Source organism: Eubalaena glacialis, chromosome 10 (assembly GCF_028564815.1).
Source record: "Eubalaena glacialis isolate mEubGla1 chromosome 10, mEubGla1.1.hap2.+ XY, whole genome shotgun sequence".
NCBI lineage: Eukaryota > Metazoa > Chordata > Mammalia > Artiodactyla > Balaenidae > Eubalaena > Eubalaena glacialis.
Genome location: NC_083725.1, coordinates 25021688 through 25043863, shown reverse-complemented (window position 1 = coordinate 25043863; position 22176 = coordinate 25021688). Strand labels below are relative to the sequence as shown.

Sequence of the window (22176 nt, the reverse complement as noted above, 5' to 3'; positions counted from 1 at the left end):
GTGAAGTAGTATCTCACTGTGGTTTTGATTTGCATCTCCCTGATGGCTAATGATGCCAAGTATATTTCCTGTGCCTATTGGCCACTTTTATATTAGCTCTGGGTTTTCATAGATGCCTTTTATCAGATTGAGGTAGTCCTTTCTATTCCTAGTTTATTGAGTGCTTATATCATGAAGAGGTGTTACACTTTGTCAAATGCTTTTTCAGCCTCTACTGGTCCTACTTTTTCAAACTACATCTTGGCTCCTGCCATTCTTTAGAATAACAACCCAAACACACACAAATGTGTCTATGAAATATTCTGCATGAGCCCCAATTAAACACAATTTCCATATACATGAATATTGCAGGAAGCAATTCAAATAAAATAGATGGTATCATCAGAGGATCTGTGTTCAACTGTCAAATAACGAAATCTGTACAATATTAAAGAAGGCAATAAAAAGTACTTACACTGATAGCCAAATATACCAAAGCCAAGTAGTTTTTAGTAAAACCTGTGTACAACTTTTTAAATCAGTTAACCACCTTCTAATATTTAACAAAACCATTTAGAATAATAAGCTTTGTCTCTATGATTACACATAATCATTTTGTCAAAAGATGTGTACACAGATAATGGCACATTCCCTCCTTTGTAAAATTCAAAGTCTAACTGGGAATGCTACAGACTGTGCAGAATTTTTTAAAAGATGCTAAAAACAAGTAAAGGATATTAAACCAGCCTAAAGTAACAGACCTCCAAAATAACTAATGTACATGTCAAGGTTCTGGAAACTATACTGGCTCACAAGGCTGGTGCCAGCTAGAACTGACTAGAACTAGGAGATCAGGGAAAGCCTTCAGGGAGATGTGTTTTACCAGGGTAGACAAGAAACACAGATGAACTAAAAGTAGCTCACCTAATAATGAGATCTTATTAAGAGAGAGCCTCAATAAGAACATTTCTTCTGCTTATTCTCAGTGTTTATTTTTAACCAATGAGTCTGAAAATACAATGAAGCAAAGATGCCATTATTAAAATAATTTCAAAGAAATCACTTAAAATCAATTTAGGGGGCAAATTACATCTGCAAGGTGTTAACTAAGTAACATATTTTCTCAAAAAAATGCTACTACATAATTCACTTAATTTTATACTATGTATCTCTACCCTACACCCCAAAACATAAACACTAAGATGCAGACGTTTTTTGGTTCATGTTTAATTCCCCTGAGATTTCCAATATTATAAATATCGCCAAAATCTCAATTTAACTCTTTTGGGATTCAGAACAAGTGCTTGGAAAATTACAGAGATCTACAGGGGCATCGGTTGCATCCGAGGAAGATGAGGCATCTCCTCTTCAACCCAATGTTCAGGATCCTAACCCACTGGGATTGCACCACATGAAATGCAGTGGGCAAAAGGGACTCTTCTTCCACAAAACACTGCACTAATTCTCCAGCATTCAGCTTCTCCACTTGAATGGAATAAAAACCCTTTTGACAACAACAATTACAATCCCCCCATTTTTTTCTCAGGCACACTATTGGACTTCTTGGTGCATGCACAATGCAAATAAGGCAAGCTTCCTTTCACAGAGTGATTAATATGCAACGACAGCCTGCTTTTTTAGGAGGATGTGAAGAACCACCAACAAGCTTTTCTAAACCCAGAGGTTTCTACAATTATTTCCACTGTTTATTTTTAAACAGATTACACAATAACAATAACGCCAAGCGCTTTAGCTCTAATTTGCCAATATTTTGTAAACAATGACAATTTAGATTTTGAAACTTTTTGTATTATATTTAAGTCTATGGTCAACCATGGATGCCAATATATTAACTTTTTTCCCCCCAAATCTAGGAAACTCACTTGTGTGAAACAGGATTCAAGCTATACCTTCTTTTCAAGAAACAGCACTTCATTTTTAAATAGCAAGACCTGACTGGCATATACCTTTGGCAAATTCGTGATTTTAAAAATTTATTATAAATTCCAAAATAAGACTAAGAAATTACATTTTAATGGTAACCCATCTAACTTATATGTATGTGCCTTTATAAAACTTATGATTTTTCCAAACTATTGTTAAATTCAATATAAGGCTAAGGCTATGTTTTGATAGAAAATTAAATGGAATTTGTTCAATAAAACAATATCACAAAGAAAATGGAATCTACAGATTACATACATATGCACATTTAATCTCAAAATAATTTAGGAAGCATTTCTAATCACATGTCTCCTTGGTGACTTTTACCAAAGTTTCCAAGAAAATGCAAACTAGCAGATATAATATTAGACTTTCCTTACTAAAAATTTTACTTGTGTCTCTTTTTTTTGGGGGGTGGCCTATCTCCATCTACATAGTCTCAGGAAGAGATTCCAATCATACAACTACCTGACTTTCCCACCTAATATTTCAAACAAAACAATCATCAACAACTCAAACGTTTTGCTCGGGATATGAATTTTTCTATTCAATGTATTAAATGTCAAAATGTACATTTGATTTTTATGTTCATTTTTTTAAAAACCTCTATAGTTAGAGTTTTAAGACACGATGTTATATATGGATGAGACTTTTGGCTTCAAATTGAATTTCAGTCAAAATATTTCAAAATTATATGTAGGTCAATACTAATTATGGCCTAAATCAAATCCATCTTCTTGCCAATAGACCCAAATCCCAGGGCATGTGATGACAGGCCAAGAGGAGTTGATTGTGACACCTGCATATCATCAGTTTTCTTCTAGGATAGATAAGAGCGTCATTTCAGGGACATCAGCAAGTCATTCAAGTTGTTTCCTTGTGACGTTGGAGTGTCTAGCTAGTGCAAGTCCCTTACCTGCCCAGATTCTCCAGACATCACCAGATACATAACCAACCCCATATTTATCACCACCATATTCACTGTAGGTTTACACTGTTTTCTTCTTTTGTACTTTTAAATTCCAAGTTAAGAAGTTTGTAGTTACAAAAGAAACAGAACGAATTTATTTGTCCTAGTCTATAAGTAAATAAAAAGATGACAGTGAAGACTAAATTAATAGTGGAACTCCTCATTTTAAATCTCTCCTGTTGAGTTGGTTAAAAGAGAATATAATTTTAAACCCACTCATTACAAACAAAAAGTTTAATATTTAGAAACTCATACCTACGTTGCTAAAATAATTATACATACTTATAATTTATGTTTGCTGAAAATATACCCCACTAAACACTGATTGTTACGGTATTTAAATAATACAGTGTAACTGCCTGAGGTTGTCTGTGACAGCTATTCTCTTAATATTGCACAGAGCAGCAAAAATATAACAGAGTAATATATCGATTTACCTCCCAGTGACTTCAAAAGCGTCTGGTGTAAATATCTCTAGAAAACCAAATAATAAATGATTATCCAGGTTTCTTATTTAGATACAAAACTACTCTCCAATACCTAAATCAATTAATGTGTGAAATCTTTATCTTCTAAAAAATAATGCCTAATAATGGCTGTGAAGAACTATAAACCATAAATATATTCTTTTATGAGAAGGGAGGAAGGGGAATGAACGGTCTGCATGACCAGTTATCTTAATTGAGCCTGACCAGTAATTTAAATTCTGACTCCAAAACCAATTTAGCTGAAAATGACCTCAAACTGTAATCAAGGGCAGTTAATGGACTCATTTTCAATCTCTTATCTTCGAAGATATCACACAATGTCCCTTTTTTGCTTCATTACGACAGATGGTTTTCTTGGATGAAAATTTAAAATTTTAAACATGTCATGAGTAACTTTAAGTTACATACACAAAAGGGAAAATCTGAGAAAGGAATAAATAACTCTTGGTTATCTTTTTTCTGACATTTCAAGGTTGTCTTTGGTGTCATTCCACAGGAATAAATATTACAAATGTAACCAAAAACAGTTCAGAAAGTAGTTTAGAATTTTTTACGAAACTACTGAATACATTCATCTTAGACCAACTACACAGAACATAGTAGTTATTCCGTAAGTACTAAATTAAGTGAATGTTTCTGCTACCCAACGAGTCTGGGACACAGCCATTTGCAAATGTGTTCATGAAACTGCTCTTATTCTGGTTCACAGCATCACTGCCAAGCCCATGTCTTTATATTCAAAAAATGTGGGATCTCAGGCCACCCTGGCATCTTTTCAGGGCTCCTTAGTTCAGAAAATGTTCTTCAACAATCTGAGACAGGCCCTAACTCCCTGAATTGTCAATTCTCTTGAAGTTGCCTTAACTTTCATCTTCTTAGGTCTTTGCCTTTGATGCACCCCTGGAGCCTTTACCTTTTCCTTTAAGAACTGTGCAAGCTTCTTCCAATCTCAAAAATTCCACACTAAACCATGTGAGATAAAAGATTTCAAAAATAGGCTTTGGCTTGTAGCAATTATGAACACTGAAAGAGACAGGTCACCAGAGGGTTCTCACAGTCTGCTCCAAAATTGAAACTCACAATTCCTCTCTTACCACACGCCTTCTCATACCACTAACTTCAACCCAACACACACACACATGTACACACACACACACACACACACACATAACCCATAGGAGGGTTGCAGCCATGTATCTCATCTCCCATCCTGCATTCTTCCTCACGCCAGTAAAAGACTGCACTTTTATTAATGGAGAGTTAAATCACAGGGACTTTGCTCTTGGGGATACCAGGCATTGTTGAGGGCAGAGTGCCCCACTGCAAACAGGAGGATTAAATGAAATCTTGACAACTGAATAAAATACCCCCAAACCATTTCTCCCAGTCAGCTTAGAGAAAAAGAACAGTCAGACTTATACCCTATAATTTGCAAAGTGTTGGATTCTCTTCAGCTGATCAGCACAAGACAAAACACAGGTACTAATGCGTGGATGCAGACGTCCCCCACCCAAGGGACCAGATCTCTGCAGAATCACTCTGTGGTGAAGCCCACCCACATGGAGCTTCCCCACAGCTTTTCAGTGTCTCACCCTTAATTACCAACAGACAGCCAGGGACCATTAGAATTTCAGAAATGAAATGAGACAACATGAAACACAGCAGAGATATTAAACCCAACAATAAAGAGGAATTCAAAGGAAAAAGAGACAATACAGGAAGCAGGAAAATTTTCTAAAATACTCAGCGATATAAAGATTATTGCATCAAGAAACAAGAAGAGGGTGCTACCAAAGAAACATCAAGACCACATAAAAGCTCTTAGAAATTTTTAATATATGCTTATATAGTTATGTGTTTTATATGCTATATATGTCAGCTGAATATAAAATTCAATAGAAATATTGGCAAAAAACTGAGAAAACCTCCCAGAAAATAAGGGATGGGGCCTGGTGAGACAAAGAAATGAATAATAGGAGATAGAAGATAAGAAAAGTCAGATAATCAATCCAATTTCTGAATAAGAGTTCCAGAAAAAGAAATTAAAAAGATATGAGAATAGCAAATAAATGAGGTAGGACCATTTCTCTGCACTGAATGACATGAATTTCCAGACTAAAATGGCCTACTGAGAATCTACTCCAATAAATGAAAACAGACCTACATCAAGGCACATCATAGTGAAATTTCAGAACACTATAAAGAGAAGATCCTAAAGTCTTCTATAGGAGAAATAAACAAGTTTCATACAAATTACCAGGAATTAGAATGCACTGGATTTCACAAATGCAACACAGAAAGCTAGAAAACCTGGAGCAACACCTTCAAAACTCTCAGGGAAAACAATTTCCAATGTAGAGAATTATATCAGGCAAATATAAATTAACTGCCACAAGCCTAGAAAACTAACAGTCTAGACTGAAAAACAAGGGTTAGGTCTAGGATATATGTCTGAGAGGAAGAAAAAAAATAACCATGTTTTAACATATTGAGAGGGGATATATACTTCAGTTTGAGAACTTGACCATGAATTAATGATGGGTATGTAGAAAACTAAGCTAAAGAAAACTGAGGCCATAATAAACTCCAAAAAAATCCAGAAAACTGTAGAAGGAATAAAATCATAGCATACATTAAGGCTCAGCTGTGAAAAATATTTACATGGTCATAATAATGTAAACATTAAATACTGGTTTAACCAAAAATAGAGAAATTGCTATATTGGGAGGCTAAGGTAAAGGAAGTAGGAGGTGGTGGGCAGTGCGTATAGGAAAAAGTCAATAAATAATACCTAAGACTGAAAATTAATAAAGTATAAATATGGAGATAAAAAATGTGGAAACAGCTAAAGGAGTAGAAAGTGGTTACTTTAGGGGAGTCAAAATCAATGGTTGGAGGGGTAAGGAGGGGTAAGAAGGAGTAGAAAGAGTTGGGGAAGGGGACTAATGTTTTTTGTTACAAGTCTTATAAAACTGACTTTTTAAACATAGACATTTCATTTTGCTAAAAGTAAAAATTAAACTCAAGAAAGAAGGGAGGCATGACAACCAATTAAGTCCAATTGCTTGACTAGTTAGGATCTTTAATCTCAAGATATATTTAGTATAACTTAGCAGAGAAGAAACAAACTAGCTGACCCACCTTATCTTAATGGTAAATAAATAGCTATGGGCTTCAAGCCAAGCTGAGAAGCTATACAGTATAACGAAGTCACTTTATAAGAATGAAATATGAAATCTCCTTTGTCCTAAATCCTTGGGGATTAGAATGTGTCATGAGTAGATTTTCCAGATGAGTAACGCTAACTACATTGCCTCTTTCATCCCAACTTGCCACTGGTGAAGATAATGGTGCCTATGTTTAAGTTTGTTTTATTTTTCCAACTATATGGAAAAATAGTCTTAACTCCTTTAGCACCTAGTACAGAGCTGAACACTGAAGACTCATGCTCAATAACTGAGTCCATATAACTGTTGTCTGCTGCTTGAAAATGAGGTTTAGTCATAAATAGGCATTATTTATACTGCACTGTGTTAGAGACATTCCCTTGGCATTTGTGATGTATAGGGCTTTCTTTTTAGCCAAATACTAAATGGCTAAGACTGACATGATTTTTTGTGTTCTTGAGTCTGATTCTCATAATTTTTCCATCCATTCAAGTTACTACATCTTCTTACCATCAGTGTACCTGTACCTAGTGGTCATGTTTCATTTGATTCTAATCTGAATCTAGGAATCTCTATAAATGTGGTAGAATCTAGGAAATTAATTAAGAATATATGGGCTCTTTGTGAATAAAGGTTTAAGGGCTTTAAGGGCTTCCCTATGAGTCAAGTGTGTACAATTCAGTGCATGGTCTTTGGGGATATGTATTTTGGCTATCCAGAGGCTGCATTCCTTCACTTCTTCACTCTTTCCCTTAATTCTTCATTCTTCATGTTCCAAAAAATAAAGGTTGCCAGACAAATGACTTCCATATTAATGAAGTATCAACAGTAGGTTCTTTATCAGCAACCATTACTTCAAATATTATGGCTCCACCATTGACAGATTTAATATTAACTCTATGCAAATAGAAAATAGAATCTATATAAACCAATTTGTTTTTTAAACTTCCACTTTTCTCAAAATCAAGATGACTTTGCTTTCATGGAAGGTAAAGCAGCTAAGCAATCAGCCACAGCATTTCTAACTCAGCTGCAACTCATGGTGAGTTCAATGCTGAACTCTCAGAGGATGAAAGATAAATGGAAAAAATGTGATTCTAATTATAATCAGTATCTAAATCCAACACTAACTGTACACCCCTTCACTGTGAACTTTAGCAGAAAGAAGGGAAATGGGAAAAAAAATGACTGAGTTTACTATGTGCCAGACAGTTGTATAAATTACCTCATTTTGTCCTCACAACAGCACTTTTAGGTGGGTATTATAATCCCTGTCTCACACATAAATAAACTGAGTGTTGGAGAGATTAAATTACTGGATCAAGGTCATGGACAGCAGGAGAGCCACCTTTCAAAATCAAGTCTGATATAAAAGACCTACAGAGCGCCCCCTACAGTATGCACTGCCGCTAAAACACCAAAAAGAGATACTAAATTAAGAAAGGAAGATATTGGGAGTGGGTGGGGAGGAAGGTCCAAGAGGGAGGGGATATATGTATACATATAGCTGATTCACTTCGTTGTACAGGAGAAACTAACACAACATTGTAAAGCAACTATACCCCAATTTAAAAAAAGGAAGATAATTTATAACTATAACTTAAATCAAAGTGTTTGTATTGAATTTAGATCTTCTCATGCCGAGGATAGCAGATCTTTAAGGTTTCCATTTGTGCCCTAAATCTAAATATCATATAGCAACTGCAGCTTAACTGGTGATTGGCAGTATCTCATGTGGACAGAATGGACACTTGCAGATGAAATATGAATAAAAGAACATTAGAAAAGTGGTCAATCTCAACCATTTCCACTCCTTTGCTGATCTGATAAAAGCAATGCATCCACTATGTGACAGGCAGAACGGACTTCAAAAGATTTTGCATGAAAAGTAATGACTAATGGGCATGGGATTTCTTTGGCAATAATAAAAATGTTTTGAAATTTTTAAAAAGGTAGATGCATTGCCTCGCCAACCTCTTCTGGCTCTCTCCCTCAGTGTGCAGGTACATGTGCCCAGATGGCCCTCAGCTTAAAGCCTTCCCAACGAACACCTCTTCTCCCCTTCTTTTTGGTCAAGTGTCCGGGATATCAGCTCTTACTCAGTCTTTGATTCTAAGAACTTGAATTTCACCATCCAGCTGAAATTACTCTAAGATCACCACTCCTCCAAATCCAAAGATGCTACTTGAGTCTCATCCTCCTTATATTCTTACCTACCTCTTTTTTATTGCACTATTTGTTTTGCAATCTGAACATAAAGCTCATTAGAGAAAGCTCAGATGGTATAAAAATTAATCTTCTTCCAGTCTTAAGAAGTGAAAGAGATTTTTTAAAACAAAATTGGGATTATGCTTATAAATACCATTTGTTTCCAACTCTTCCACTTAACATTATCATCCTTCTCTAACCTAGGCATTCATACCACGAGGCTCTGGTTACCTTTTTTTGTTCAATATCACTTTCTAAATTATGGACAAGATACCATTCTAGATGCTACATAAACACAACAACATAAATACTTCGGGTGTGATAAAGACTCCACAATGTACGCGTTCTAATTCATGGTGTTTTCTCTCCACCAAAAGAGGATAAAAATATAGACTACTACGGCTCTCAGTCTTCTTGGTCTCCTTAGCTGGGCTTCCTCCAAGCTTCCTTCCAAACACACAACAAGTAACGTACCTCATCCACACTAAATCCTTCCTTTACAACCTCCTTCAGAGCTCACTTACACTGAGAAGAGTTCCAATCTCCCCTGGTGCACAGGTAATCTTTATCCTGCCTCGACAATCTTAGCCACGTTTCTGGCTTTAAATGCCACCTGGTATTCCCAGTTGTCTTTTCTTTCTCCACTAGACAGTAAGCTCTCTTACTATCAAGGAATTGTACTTGAGAGTTTTTGGGTTTTGTTTTACATCTGCAGCTAACAGGTTTCGGAGATGCTCAGTAAGTATTTTCACTGTCACTACTTCTCGCTCTCCCCCAAAACCCATTAAATCTCTATCCTGTCCCTTCTCTGCACTACAGATAGTTTTACCTTCTCTCTAGTCCTATATTCCTCCATCTATGAGGATTAGCTTTCTAACTTTTTTGACCTGAGTCATAACATGATATATGTTTTCCATCACAACCGGGTCAACAAAAGTTTAACAAAACAATACCTACCCCCACTACATAAGACATACTCTCTTTTCTATTCTGTTCCATTCCTTCTTACTTCCTTTTATTCCTTCCTTCTTTTTAATGCTAGTGGAAGCCAACTGAATAGGTTTCACCACCCACGGCTGAAAAATACTGACCTGCATACAAGTTAAGACACTAGGATGCCCAAATTTTTTCTAAAACCTAATGCGTATAAAACTGAGGTTATCCATCTTTCATCCAAGGTAACCCCTCTTCTCAATTCCCCGTCATACTGACAGTACCATGATTATTTCATTACCTTAGGTTTGTAGCTTAAAACTATTTCTCTCTCTCAGTCAGCTACCATTTTGGACCTATCATCTACCTCTTCTGGTTGATTTGTCATCTCCAACATGTCAGCTGTGTGTCCTTTTTATCCTAATCCAAAGCCATTACAAGCGTATCTTTCCAAGATTATCTGTTCTATAAAATATATCTCAGTTGGATTTCTTTTTTTTTTTTTTTTTTTTTTTTTTTAAATTTATTTGTTATTTATTTATTATTTATTTTTGGCTGTGTTGGGTCTTCGTTTCTGTGTGAGGGCTTTCTCTAGTTGCGGCAAGCGGGGGCCACTCTTCATCGCGATGCGCGGGCCTCTCACTATCGCGGCCTCTCTTGTTGCGGAGCACAGGCTCCAGACGCGCAGGCTCAGTAGTTGTGGCTCACGGGCCTAGTTGCTCCGCGGCATGTGGGATCTTCCCAGAGCAGGGCTCGAACCCGTGTCCCCTGCATTGGCAGGCAGATTCTCAACCACTGCGCCACCAGGGAAGCCCTTGGATTTCTTTAACAAGCCCCTCTGATACATAAAATTTAATTTTTATAAGACTTTTCAGCTACGCGTCTATTAATAAAAGGTAGAGTTGTGAAGTGTTTTGGTTTGCAGTGCATTTCACATATATCATTTTATTTGCTTCTCCTACTCAAATGAGGAAATTACAGTTTGAAGATATTAAGTGACTCACACAGATTCACTGGCAGTTGGTGGCAGAGCCAAATCTTGAATCCAAATCTTTTTAATCTAAGCCCAACAGTTCCTTTCCCCACATAAACATCTTCCTACCCCATAAAGCAAAAGACTTTCATTAGACTTAACTGGCCTTCAAAGCAGCTTTAACTGGCTCTCCTATCTCCTAGCCTCTGGGTTCTCCATCATCTAGCTGATTTTTCATAATGCAGCAAAAATCCTTTTACCAACTCACGATTTTGTCCAGCCACTATAGTGGCTGCCACATAAAACCAAAACTCCCCTTAAGGGCTGCAACGATCTCTATTGATTTGTTCCTACTAATTCTCTGCTAATTCATAGCTGGCAACAAACACAGAGCCTAGCACAGCAGACGTTCAATTGCTGTAGTTGACTATACTCTTAAATATTTTTTTAAATGATTTCTCTTACATCTCCAGCAGCACCCTCTCCTTTGTGCAGCATTTAAAATTTTAATACGATTTGTCCCAATATCCAGTCTGCTTTCACTGCTCTTCAATACCAATAATCCTCTAGCTAGATGCATCTCCTCCTACAGAGAGCTAGGTCCTTCCTCCTCTTATTTATCCTTATGTCCCCGGAGCTTCAGATCAAGTACTAGCTCTGCCACATCTTTTTCCAGACATTTAAACCAACCAAGACAATTTTTGCCTTTCTGAACAATTCTCACAATTATTACCTGTCTCCTTCCTTCTAGGCACTTATTCACATAGTACCTTTCAGGATTTCCTAAGTGTTTGAACAAAGTAAGTGGTTTCTCCCCAGCCATCTGAAAGCCTCTGCAGGCCTGGTATAACTTGCTTAAATGTATTTTCTTTTTCCCCTCAGCCTCCAGCACAGAACTCTGCACATCACATTCACAGCACACCTGTTTAATAAAGATTTCAAATAAAACCTCCATGCAGGATGAACCTTTTAAAAGAACATATTGAGCACCTACAGCATATTACCTGTTTTACATATGTGATTTTATTTAAGCTCACCAAACTCCGTAAGGGAGATGTCATTTTCTCCATTTTACACAGGGGAAGCAGGCTCAGAAGGGCAGCACCTTGCAGAATGTCAGTGACAGTGACCTCAACCTAGACCTGTCAGACTCCAAAGCTCTTGATACTGCCCTCCACCTACCACTGCCCCCTCACTTCCATCAGATCGGTCAGCCCAGAAGCCAAGCAAATTCATATTTGCTTGGCATGTATTCCGAGGCTATATGCATTCAAATTATCCTAACTTTAAAAAAGGATGAAATTCAGCCAACGAATATAAGTTATAGTCCCAGCTTCACCTGTGTAAATCACTTACCCCTTCTTAGACTCAGTTTCTATTTCAAGACCTAACACAATCTGGCCTTAGAGAATTGGTTTTTCTCCTCATCTCTGGCCACTTCTCCCCCAAGGTACCCAACACTGTTCCCAAACGTGACTGTATATATTCATATCTCCGCGTGTTGGTTCTGCTGAATCACATCTTCTTCCTGTTCCATCCAGTGAAGGCAAACTGGTGCCCCATGCCCAGCTCAAGGGAGCCCCAAGCAGAGTTAATTGCTTCCTTCCTTGTGCTCCAATGGCATTTAATTCATGTCTCTATTTGTAAGTAGAGTATGTCTCTCCCCAACACTAGATGGTAAGCTCTAGAAGCAGAGGCAAATCTTACTTGACTTCATAACCCAAAACTGAGCACAATTCCTGAAACTATTTGACCATCACAAGGTTTCAGGAAGGTTCACTGAATTAAGGAAGTCAGGAATATTTGTTGTGATTCAACCAATGTTTGTTAAGTAGTCAATCAACCATGCCTTAAAACGAGAAGAGCGTCTGTCCTTCCTACCTCACAGAGAGTTCTTTAAATGTTACCTGCTCACTCGCCCAACTACCCAAAGAAAGATTTCCCCCTGATAATCTCTCATAGCACCCTTCTCCTTTCCTTAGTTTTTAATCAGAATATATAATTATAAAGATGTGTGTGAATTACTTTGCTAATGTCTATATTCCTCCACACTATTAGACTAGAAGCTCTATACAGGGATGATGTATGTTTAGGTAACAGGAATGATGTTATGTTTAGTCTACCACTGTATTCCTAGCACCCAACACCCAATAAGTGCTTCATAAATATTTACCGAATAAAAGATATGAAAATTAAAAGATATAATGCGTATCAAACACTCTGTGAATTGTATAGTGATGATTAAGACACACTCACTTATTGGGATTATATATTCAGTTTATTCCCTCTTTGATAGCTAAAACAAAACCTTCAGTCTCTTCTCCAGTATCATATGCCTTTAGTTGGCAAACCTCTTCCTGCGTCGCCAATAGGGCACTTATGTTTGACTCATTTGAATAATAATATCAATTACCTTATTTTATTCCAGTTTGTAATTTACAAAAAATATCAGCAGTGAGTGAGACATATTAAATCACCTCAGATCTCACCTAAGATATTCTATAAAATAAAGGTCAAATAGCTTTTTCTTTTCAAAAATAACTTTGATTTTGATACATGGTTCTAATCTTCAAAGCACTATACAAAATTTACAAGGTACATGTTTAACACATTGGAACAATTAGCTTGCATTCTCAAGCGAGTGGGCCCAAGGAGACCAACACAGTTGCTACGGCAGGTCAGATGTTTGCATGGGCTCCTCCGTTACACGGGTTCCTTCCAAGGTTCTGGGGGGGATGGGGACCTGATGACCTGTTCTAACGGTCGAAAGCAAGAGAGTACTGAATTTTCCTTAAAGAGGGCATTCAAAATTGTAGACCTTTTGGCCCCCATGAGACCCAGATGCATCCCTGTGCTAAAGGCTTTCAACCTCATAATGAGACCACTTTCTCTCTGAAGTATTCATAAACCAACAAGACACGCAGGCATATTTAAAAACAGATTTTAAAAAAGTCTAGTTCTCATCTTTGAAGTAGAGTTCCTATTACATCCTTTTTTAAAGTCCGTCTAAAACAAGACCATTATGTCTGAATAATTATTTTTTCTAGACCCATATACACCCCTCTTTCTCCTTAATAAGCACAGCTCATGTGCATTCGAAAATATTCACAAGATCTCTACCAAGTAGGTGTTACTAATTTTCCCATTTCACAGAAGAGGAAACAAACTTAGAGAAGGGAAATGACTTGCCCAGGATCAGAGAGCTAATAAAGGATCCGTGTGCCTGGGATTTCACCCTAGGGCCCTAGGCCGCTGGCCACACTTAATCTCTAGGCTCTTTTACTCACAGGGTTCCTTGACAGCAGAAATTAGGTCATCATGGTGCTTTGTAATTCCCCACAGAGCTGATGATAAAAAGCTGGCACTCAACATATTTGATGAACTATTTAAGAGAATACCTATTGTAATCCAATCTCTAACAGTGTGATACCACTATGAATATTCCTAAATGGTGAGGTAATCAGATCTCTCAGGAATGATACAGAATGGAAAACAGGGCCAGGTGTTGCCAGGGTTTGCAGCTCCAAATCAAAGCTACTCAGGGAGAGTATCCAGTGGAATACAAGTTATGCAGAGGCCTTTCAAGTCATACCAGTGAGGCAATCTTTGAATTGAAAGGCAAGCATATTTACACATATCTGAGAGAAAACGAATGCCTAACAGGTTTATTAAAATCTTTTTTTAAATCAAAAACACACATACACAAGATAGACCAAATGTCTTGTCCGTCTAGTATAGTCCTCTTTGAGTGACTGCCTGGAAGCTAAATTAATCCTGCAGGAAGGGAAAAGTGTGTCTACCTAACTGAAAACAGTGAACTCAGTGGCTGCATGTAGACATGGCCTAACAGTGTAATGTAATGAAAGTGCCCGAAAAGCCGCCATTTGGCACCCAGGCCAACATCAAAAGGCAAGGCTCCTAATGAGGATCTTCAGCCAAGAGACAGCATTTCAACACCGTGAAATAATTTACGTCCCTCTACATCAGCAAATGGTTTTAAGGTTTGGCACCAAGAGGTAATAACAAAAAGGGCTAGAGTTGACATGCCTCTGACCTTCAGATTGACTTCTGCATTGTACTGCTCTATAGTAGTAAGTACATCTACCTGGATTACTGATAATAGTTTCACTACATGTTTTTTTCATATGAAAAACTTGGGATCTCACAGAGACCTATTCATTAGGACTCGGAGAGGTCCTTGGGCATTCACTCTTCCTAAGAGGCCGTCTCTGACAATATTGCTCAGAGACTCAACATTTTAAGAGATGTATAAAATTCTCCTCTGAATCGTATTATTTCTTCCTTTTTAACTAAAGGAATCTTAACCTTTAGTCTTCTTGATTCAAAGCTCAAAGAGCTATTATCATTACATGGCTTGTTGAGTCATGTTTTCAATTTCGTTTAATTTGTAACTCATTTTTAAGACTGGAAAAATGCTATGTATAATTTCCTGTCACTTCTTTTAATGTTCCAAAAGTTTCTTAGCCTATATATCCATTAGGTGACTAAACCGAAGAATTATCAGTTATGGAATTTACATTAAAATATTTATATTGACAGCATAAGACATGTGTGTGCTCAAAAGCTCAATACTTAAATAGTGCAGGAGAGCCTTTTTAAAATGCCTTTGTCTCTTCCCAGGGTGATGGTTCCCAGAAGACTGATGGGGGCAGGTGCCAGTCCCTTCTCTCCCCTCCCTGCCGATTGGTTCTGCTCTACAGCACCACAAACCCAAGATCAGCAGGGAAAGTTCAAACCGTTCTTTAGCAACAGGTAGTCGATCACTTATTTTCCACCAAGACAGGAAGAACTGTCTGTAAAATATCTTTGGAGGTCTGCCAGCAGCACTAAAGCCCCTTTCAGTCTGGAAAGCAGCCCCAGTTCTGTAACTCTGAAGACCATAAACGTGGGGGATTCATCAAACTAATATTAAATAGAGGCTTTGTCACCTTAAAAAATTCAGTGCTTGGATCAGAAATTCCAAAGTCTGTATTTCAAGCAGTGTAAAGTTTACAAGATGCTGTCTGTAATTTACAAAACTGAGTTCTGCAGCAAACAAAAACATCTGTCATGTCTAAAGATTAGTATTTGAATGACAAAATGGTGCTATTTTGAAAGGCAATTAAGATGTTGTTCCCTATGAAGAAAAAATATAGATATAGATTACTTACATTAAATGACATATTACCTATTTGAGGAAATCAATTAATGATAAATGTATTCCAAAGAAAAGCACTATGCAAAACTCAGAATTTGGGGTTCCAGTGACTAATTTTTCTCTCTTACTGCTGCCTTGACTAAGCACCTACAGTCCTTGCAAACAGCACACCCACACCATAATTTTTTTTTGGCAAACAATTAGTGCCTTAATTCTTGAACTATCAAGCTCGAGAAACAATAGCCACTTAAATCAACAAACCCTCAGTTAAATCAATTAGCATAGAGTCTTGGATGAACCTCCTTTATTAAACATCCATGTGTCCTGCCATTTTCTGCTATTTTAATATTATTTTTTAAAAAACAGATCCTGGGTAAATGTATCTGGAAAGAAATCATCAAGTTCAGTGTGTTGGGGGAAGACAGGGGGAGCTTCTTGAAAACAGATCCTGGGTAAAGGTATCTGGAAAGAAATCATCAAGTTCAATGTGTTAGGGGAAGACAGGGGGAGCTTCTTGAAAACTGACTCTAAAAAACAATGTTAAGTGTTAGACTAATGAAAACTTAGCCCCAGTTGGTAGATCTTTAGAATCTTTGTAGTGGGAATAGCAACTCAAAAACTATTAAACAAATGACAGGCCAAACATCCACAATATCTGGATTTTATTCTCTTTTCGTTTAATTCTGTTGAATTTTAAATAAAGTTTAGGTTACTTTTTTAATATTTTAAAATATGCTAATAGTTGTTGAAAAATAATTAACTTTTCGGTTTTTGGACAGAGTTGTAAAAGGTTTCCCACATTCTTAAATATGGCTTTACTACATTCCATTAAATTTTGTTCAGGAGGATACATTACTGATATTAAAATGAAAACCAATGAAAAAATATAGCTCACCATAACGGTATTCATAGCAAACTCTGTTGAAACATACCTTAATTCGTTTAGTACATGATATTATAAATACTATAAATACAGTGCAAGCTAGCTTTTGGGTAGCAAAGGTGTTCTTTGTTCTTAATCTGGTGCTACTTGTTAGAAAACCAGTCCTGATCACTCCTTGACTCTTCCAAGTTAAACTGGCAGAGGATTATAAAATTATCAAATAAACATATGACTTAACAACCATTCCAGATAATTCAATCAAACAATTTTTCCACAAAACATCTAAAACTGCAGCTAGAATAAACTCAAATTTGCTGTGTAATTCCACAACGTTTCACTTTATTCCTAAGGAGCAGAAGACACCAAAATGACAGAGGGGCAGAAGACCTGATTCCTTTGGTATATTAAGGTGAGCACACCTTACATCTAAATTTTCATGTCCGCCCAGTGGAGCAGAGACTGAACAACCATTGTCCCTGGAGACGACAGAACACTGCAGGCCAAACAACAACAACAACAACAACAAAACGTATGTGTGTGTGTTTTCGTTTTTATTTTCGTCCTGACCCTTTGACTTGAACTCTACATTTTTTTTTAAACTATGGTAAAAACAATACTTTAATGGAAAATTCTCTTTGGAAAACCGCTCAACTTCTTTCTTTTGTTAAGCAACCTTGTATGTGTTTCCTGTTCTGCCTTCTTCCCATCCTCACGTTACTAGGGCCACGAACGAGGACGCTTTCCTTCCAGAAAACACCGGTCAGAATGCCACCCTTGCCTGGGCAGCCTTGAACATCCAATCTGGGATTCCCTGGGGATCCCAACACCAAGAGTTACACCCATCACGACGCTGGAAAGGGCGTCTGGGCGATCCCCCCTAAAGGCCTACCAAAGATCAGGTCTCTACCGTTACGCCCCCATCTAAAGGAGAGGACGTCCCAGACACGCCCCCCCACGTGCAGGGCGGGGAACTCGCGCCCGGGAGTCCCACGGACACGATGGGAAAGGGCATGCCCGGGCGGGGTGGGTGGGGGGGAAGCTGACCCGGGGACTGCCGGTACAGAGCGAGAAGCCCGCTGGGGTTGGCCGACCCCCTCCCCCTCCGCCTCACTGGGGGCCTCACCACCCCTGCCAAGGCCCCGCCCCCAGCTTCGCCCCCTGCCCGCCGGTCAGCGCACGCGTGTCGGTGCGCCCAGCCTCTGCGGCCTCCCAGGCAGCACGCTCCGGTCTGGACGGTTCCGCGGGTGTGTGTGTGTGTGCCAGAGGGGCGGGAGGGATGCTCCAAGTCGCCGTGAAGGAGGCACGAGTGGGGAAGCACGGGCGGGCCAAACCAGGAGACCTCCGGGTAACCACCTCGACTCCATTTTATCTCCTCGGAAACCGGGCAGGCTGGGGACCCCGCCGCAGGGCGGGGTTCCTCCCGGCGGGGAGCGAGAGAGACCGTTACGCTGGAGCACCGGGAGACGGTCCTGGCAGCTCCCGGCCGCCACCCGCGCCGAAATAAAAGCCTCTCGCGGCTTCCCGCCCAGCCAGCCTCTCTCTGATTGGTCGCCGTGGGAGGGACCCGAGTTGGCCTGAGGCGGCGGCGGAGCGCGTCTCTCGTGCCGCCCGGGGAGGGGGCGCGTTGGGTGATCCCCGGCCCGCCCCGCGCGCTCCCCGACCCAGGCTCGGCCGTCTAGGGCAGCTCCAGCGGCAGCTGGCAGCGGCGGCCACAACACACAGACCCCTCCGCCCGGCTTTCCTCGGGCGCTTCCCAGCACACGCCCCCCACCGAGGATGTCTGCCCACCCCACCCAGCTCTCTCCGGTTCCTGCTCCTTTTCTTCCCCCTCCCCGTCCGTCAGCTCCAAAACGCAAATCCTGGGGTGGGGTGGGGCGGGGTGGGATGGGGTGGGGTGAGCAGCTGGAGGGAAGGGTGGGCACGCACGGAAGAATCTTCCAGGGAGGCCGGGATGGAAATACCCCAAATGAAATAAACCTCCCTCCCTGCCGCCAAGGTTTTATGGGCGGCGGCGCAGCCCCCGCAACCCGCGGCAGCATCACTACTGTCTTCCTCCCAGCTCCTATTGTTCGCACTTTGCCAGGGTCAGGAACCTCGCCCAAAGAAAGGAGACTGGGGCGAGGTGTTTTCGGGCGGCTACCTGCCATTCTTCTCTCGCACCACGCAACATGGGGCTCGCGGTGCGTGTGAAGGCACACACGCGCGCGCGCGCACACACCAGGCAGCCCCGATCACGCCCTCCTCGCCCTCCGCCCCTCCGCACTTCCTCCTGTCAAAACGCGGCGCTCGATCCTCCCATCCCTCCTTGCTCCGGGCCGAGAGCAGGCTTTGCAACTAACCAGATATTTGGCAAATGAAAAACTAACGTCATACCGACGGGGGTGCAACAACGGCCACACAGCCCTGAGATTCTGCCCATTTCGCCCCATTTTTCAAACCGTTATTCGGCCGGGGCGGGGGGAAAGGCGCAAAGGCGGCGAGCCCCACTTTATTAGACCCGGGGAAATAACGATCGGGGGCGGCTGCCCCGGCCTTATTGTTCACTCTTCGCGGAACCGGGGCTGACAAGCCCCTTCCCCACAGAACCCGAGCCTGTGCGGCTGCACCACCGAACCGCGGCCTCCCCCGCTCCGCCGCCCGCCACCCGCCTTCGGGGATGGAGCGCTGCCCATCACCGGCGCGGCCGCAGCGTCCCGGGAGCGGGCTGCTCCGCTCCCAGCGCAGCGGGCACACAAAGTGGGAAGGGCGGCCGCGCTGGAGGGGCGCCCGGCACTCGCTACGCGGGGAGGCTGCCCCGGTCCAGGCAGCCCGGGAGGGTTCGGGTGGGCAGCAAGGGCGACGCGCTCCTTCCTCGGCTCAACGAAAATGACCACCCTTAGCATTCCATGTAAAACCACCCCAAATAACAGCGTTCCTCGGGGGGAGGAGTGGGGGGAGGGTTCAATTAGCAAATCAAATTGCGAATATTAATTTTGAAAATGTACCTGCAGTTCCCAGGAAAAACAAAGTCCAGATGAGATCCTTAGTTTGCAGCATTGTAATCTGCTGGCCGGGAGGGATGTTCTTGCCGCGGTAAATTCTCTGCCCCCCCCCCCGTGCAGCGAGTGTGGACGGCGGCAGAGCAACAGACCTAGGGGCAGACAATTGCCAGGCTGAGTATGATTATTTTTGCAGAATTGTTTCCTGCCAGCCGCCGCCGAGCTGCGTTCACGCGCTGATCGGAGAATGAGTGACAGTCCCAGCCTCAGCACATTCGCAACTCGGAGATCCTTGCGCTGGCCCGGGTTCGCTTTGATGGAACTGGGGATGGGAGCGGGGGGCGGGGGTGAGAACCTCACTGTGTCCTTCCACCACGCCGGCCACAAATAGTGCCGAACATCAAGGAGGTAAGAGAGACAGGGGAGGCAGCTGCGGCCGCCTGCAAAACCCGGCGTGGAACTGCCGGATGAGTCGGGCTCTTTCACAGGCAGTCTTCCAGGCAGAACTGGGATTTCTTCTTTTCACACTTCTCGCCTATGCCTCCGCGGTCCTTGCTGCCATCCAGCCTTCCTTAATCAGGAAGGTTGGATACTTTAATAACTAGTAAATAATAAAAGTAAAATCTTGGGTTTGTGTAGGGTTTCAAAGTTGTCGAATCCTTCATTTAGATCCTAAGATCCTTGAATTATAAGGATAGCCTAGGATTTAGTTGTTTTAAGTGCAGGAAATTAGAAATTTGGAGGAGGGGGATTGCTGTTGTGGGGTTTTGTTTGTTAATTTGTTTGTTTGTTTGTTTTATACTGGCTATGAAGTTTGCTCTCCCACAGAGAGGCAGCAGATCTCAGGGGAAGGAGGTGGGAAGCAACTTAAGTTAGAAGGAAAACGCAGATGTTTAGAAGGGATTTTCAGAAATAACTACAGGAAAATGTTTTCTTGTTTATAAATGCTGGAATCTGTGGTCTCTTTATAAAGATAACCAAGATTTTTAATGTAGGTTTTACGGTATAGGCACAATATTAAATAATATTTTCTTACAAGGGCATACAACCTCAATTCTTAAAGATTTTAATATAGAATATCACTGAGGTACCAACGCAAAGAGTTTCAATGAATCTTCCAGCTGTTATTTTAAACAGAAGAGGGTGGGGGAGCAAGGTGAAAATAAACATGTTTCAGCACCTGAGCAAGGTTTGAGTGTTTACAGAACAAAAGGTGAGGCAGAAAAAGGAGCTCACGGTGTCCTAGATGCTGGACTAGCCTACTAGCCTAGCACAGTGAAACCCTCCCAGAGGAAGGCTGCCTGTCTATGTTCAAAGCACCAGTGCACCAACATCACCATGCACTCCATTTATCTTTAAAGGTCAGACTCTCCACTGCTGTATCACTCTTTAAAAACCCATTCTGTGCTGGCTAACCAGCCAGCCTCTGTTACTGGAGAGGCTGGCACCCCTCCCCCTCCCCTCCTGTATACTAAACCCAGGTGGGCCAAACCAACAGGCTGAAATACAGGGGCCCCTGAAAAGTACTTCCTCCCCCAAATCTATCTTTCACAACATTTATTTTTGTAATATTTCCCTCATACCAACTATAAATAATTTTAAAATACAGAGAAGTAGAAAGAATCCCACAGATTCCAGAGATACCCACAGATATTCTAAGTCTTCTCTATATGCATATGATTTTTATCATTGACATAGTATAGCAGTGCCTAACGTTTCATTATAAGCATTTTTCCAGTTTGTTAAAAAGTCCTTTGAAATCCTTTATAGCTATGTAGTATTTCTTCATATTGATGGCTCTTCAATGGTTTCTCCACTGTTGGATATTTAGATTGTTTCCAGAGTTTAATAATATCAGTAATGTTTTTTGAACATCTTTTAATAAGTATTTATTGAACAACCACTGTATTTAGTCCTGTGCTGGGTACAGTGAATTATATAGTTGTTGTTGGTGTTTTTAATGGTTGCTGTATTTAGCATATTTGGCTTCAGACGTGCTAACATGTAAAATTACCACATTGGCCTTGTAAATGTAAGTGGATAAATATATTAGACTTTTTCCTAAGGAAGAGGTTTTGATAGCAGGGAAAGATGGAGAGAACAGGCTTGAGGGGAAAGGGAAGAAAGTGAAGGTTGGGATACCCAACATAAAATTTTTCTATTTCTAATTTTACCAAGAGTGAGAGACACAACCTTCTCTGCAAACCTCCCTCCCTATAGTGCCTATCCATAGAATTAAAAGATTCCTTACTATTTGCCTCCCCAAATGTCCCTATTTTTAGTTTTTTAATGTAGGCAGGTGTGGAAGTCCTATCTCACTTCAGCATGACTGAACCCCCCCCCAGCCCCTCCCTTCCCTGTGGGGCTGCTGCTCTCTGTTGTGATGATTCATTCTAGACTTCTGGCCCCCAGTCATTCCAGTCCACACTCCATGTATCTCTCCTGTGTTCTTTTAACAGGATCCGTCACTTGTGTCCAATTCGTCAGCTCTCCAC

The 22176-nt window shown here is 40.8% G+C and overlaps 1 protein-coding gene across 4 annotated transcripts in view; it reads right to left on the bottom strand.

Annotated features, from left to right (window-relative positions):
* The window catches only part of LOC133100091 (neural cell adhesion molecule 1), a 316904-nt gene extending 296975 nt beyond the window's left edge, over positions 1 to 19929 (bottom strand). For all 4 annotated transcript variants that reach the window (XM_061203992.1, XM_061203994.1, XM_061203993.1 and 1 more), the window contains exon 1: positions 19688 to 19929. In XM_061203992.1, the coding sequence (XP_061059975.1) occupies positions 19688 to 19739 (52 nt within the window). In that variant the 5' untranslated portion in view covers positions 19740 to 19929. The remainder of the gene's footprint in view (positions 1 to 19687) is intronic.
* Positions 19930 to 22176: the final 2247 nt, after the last annotated feature.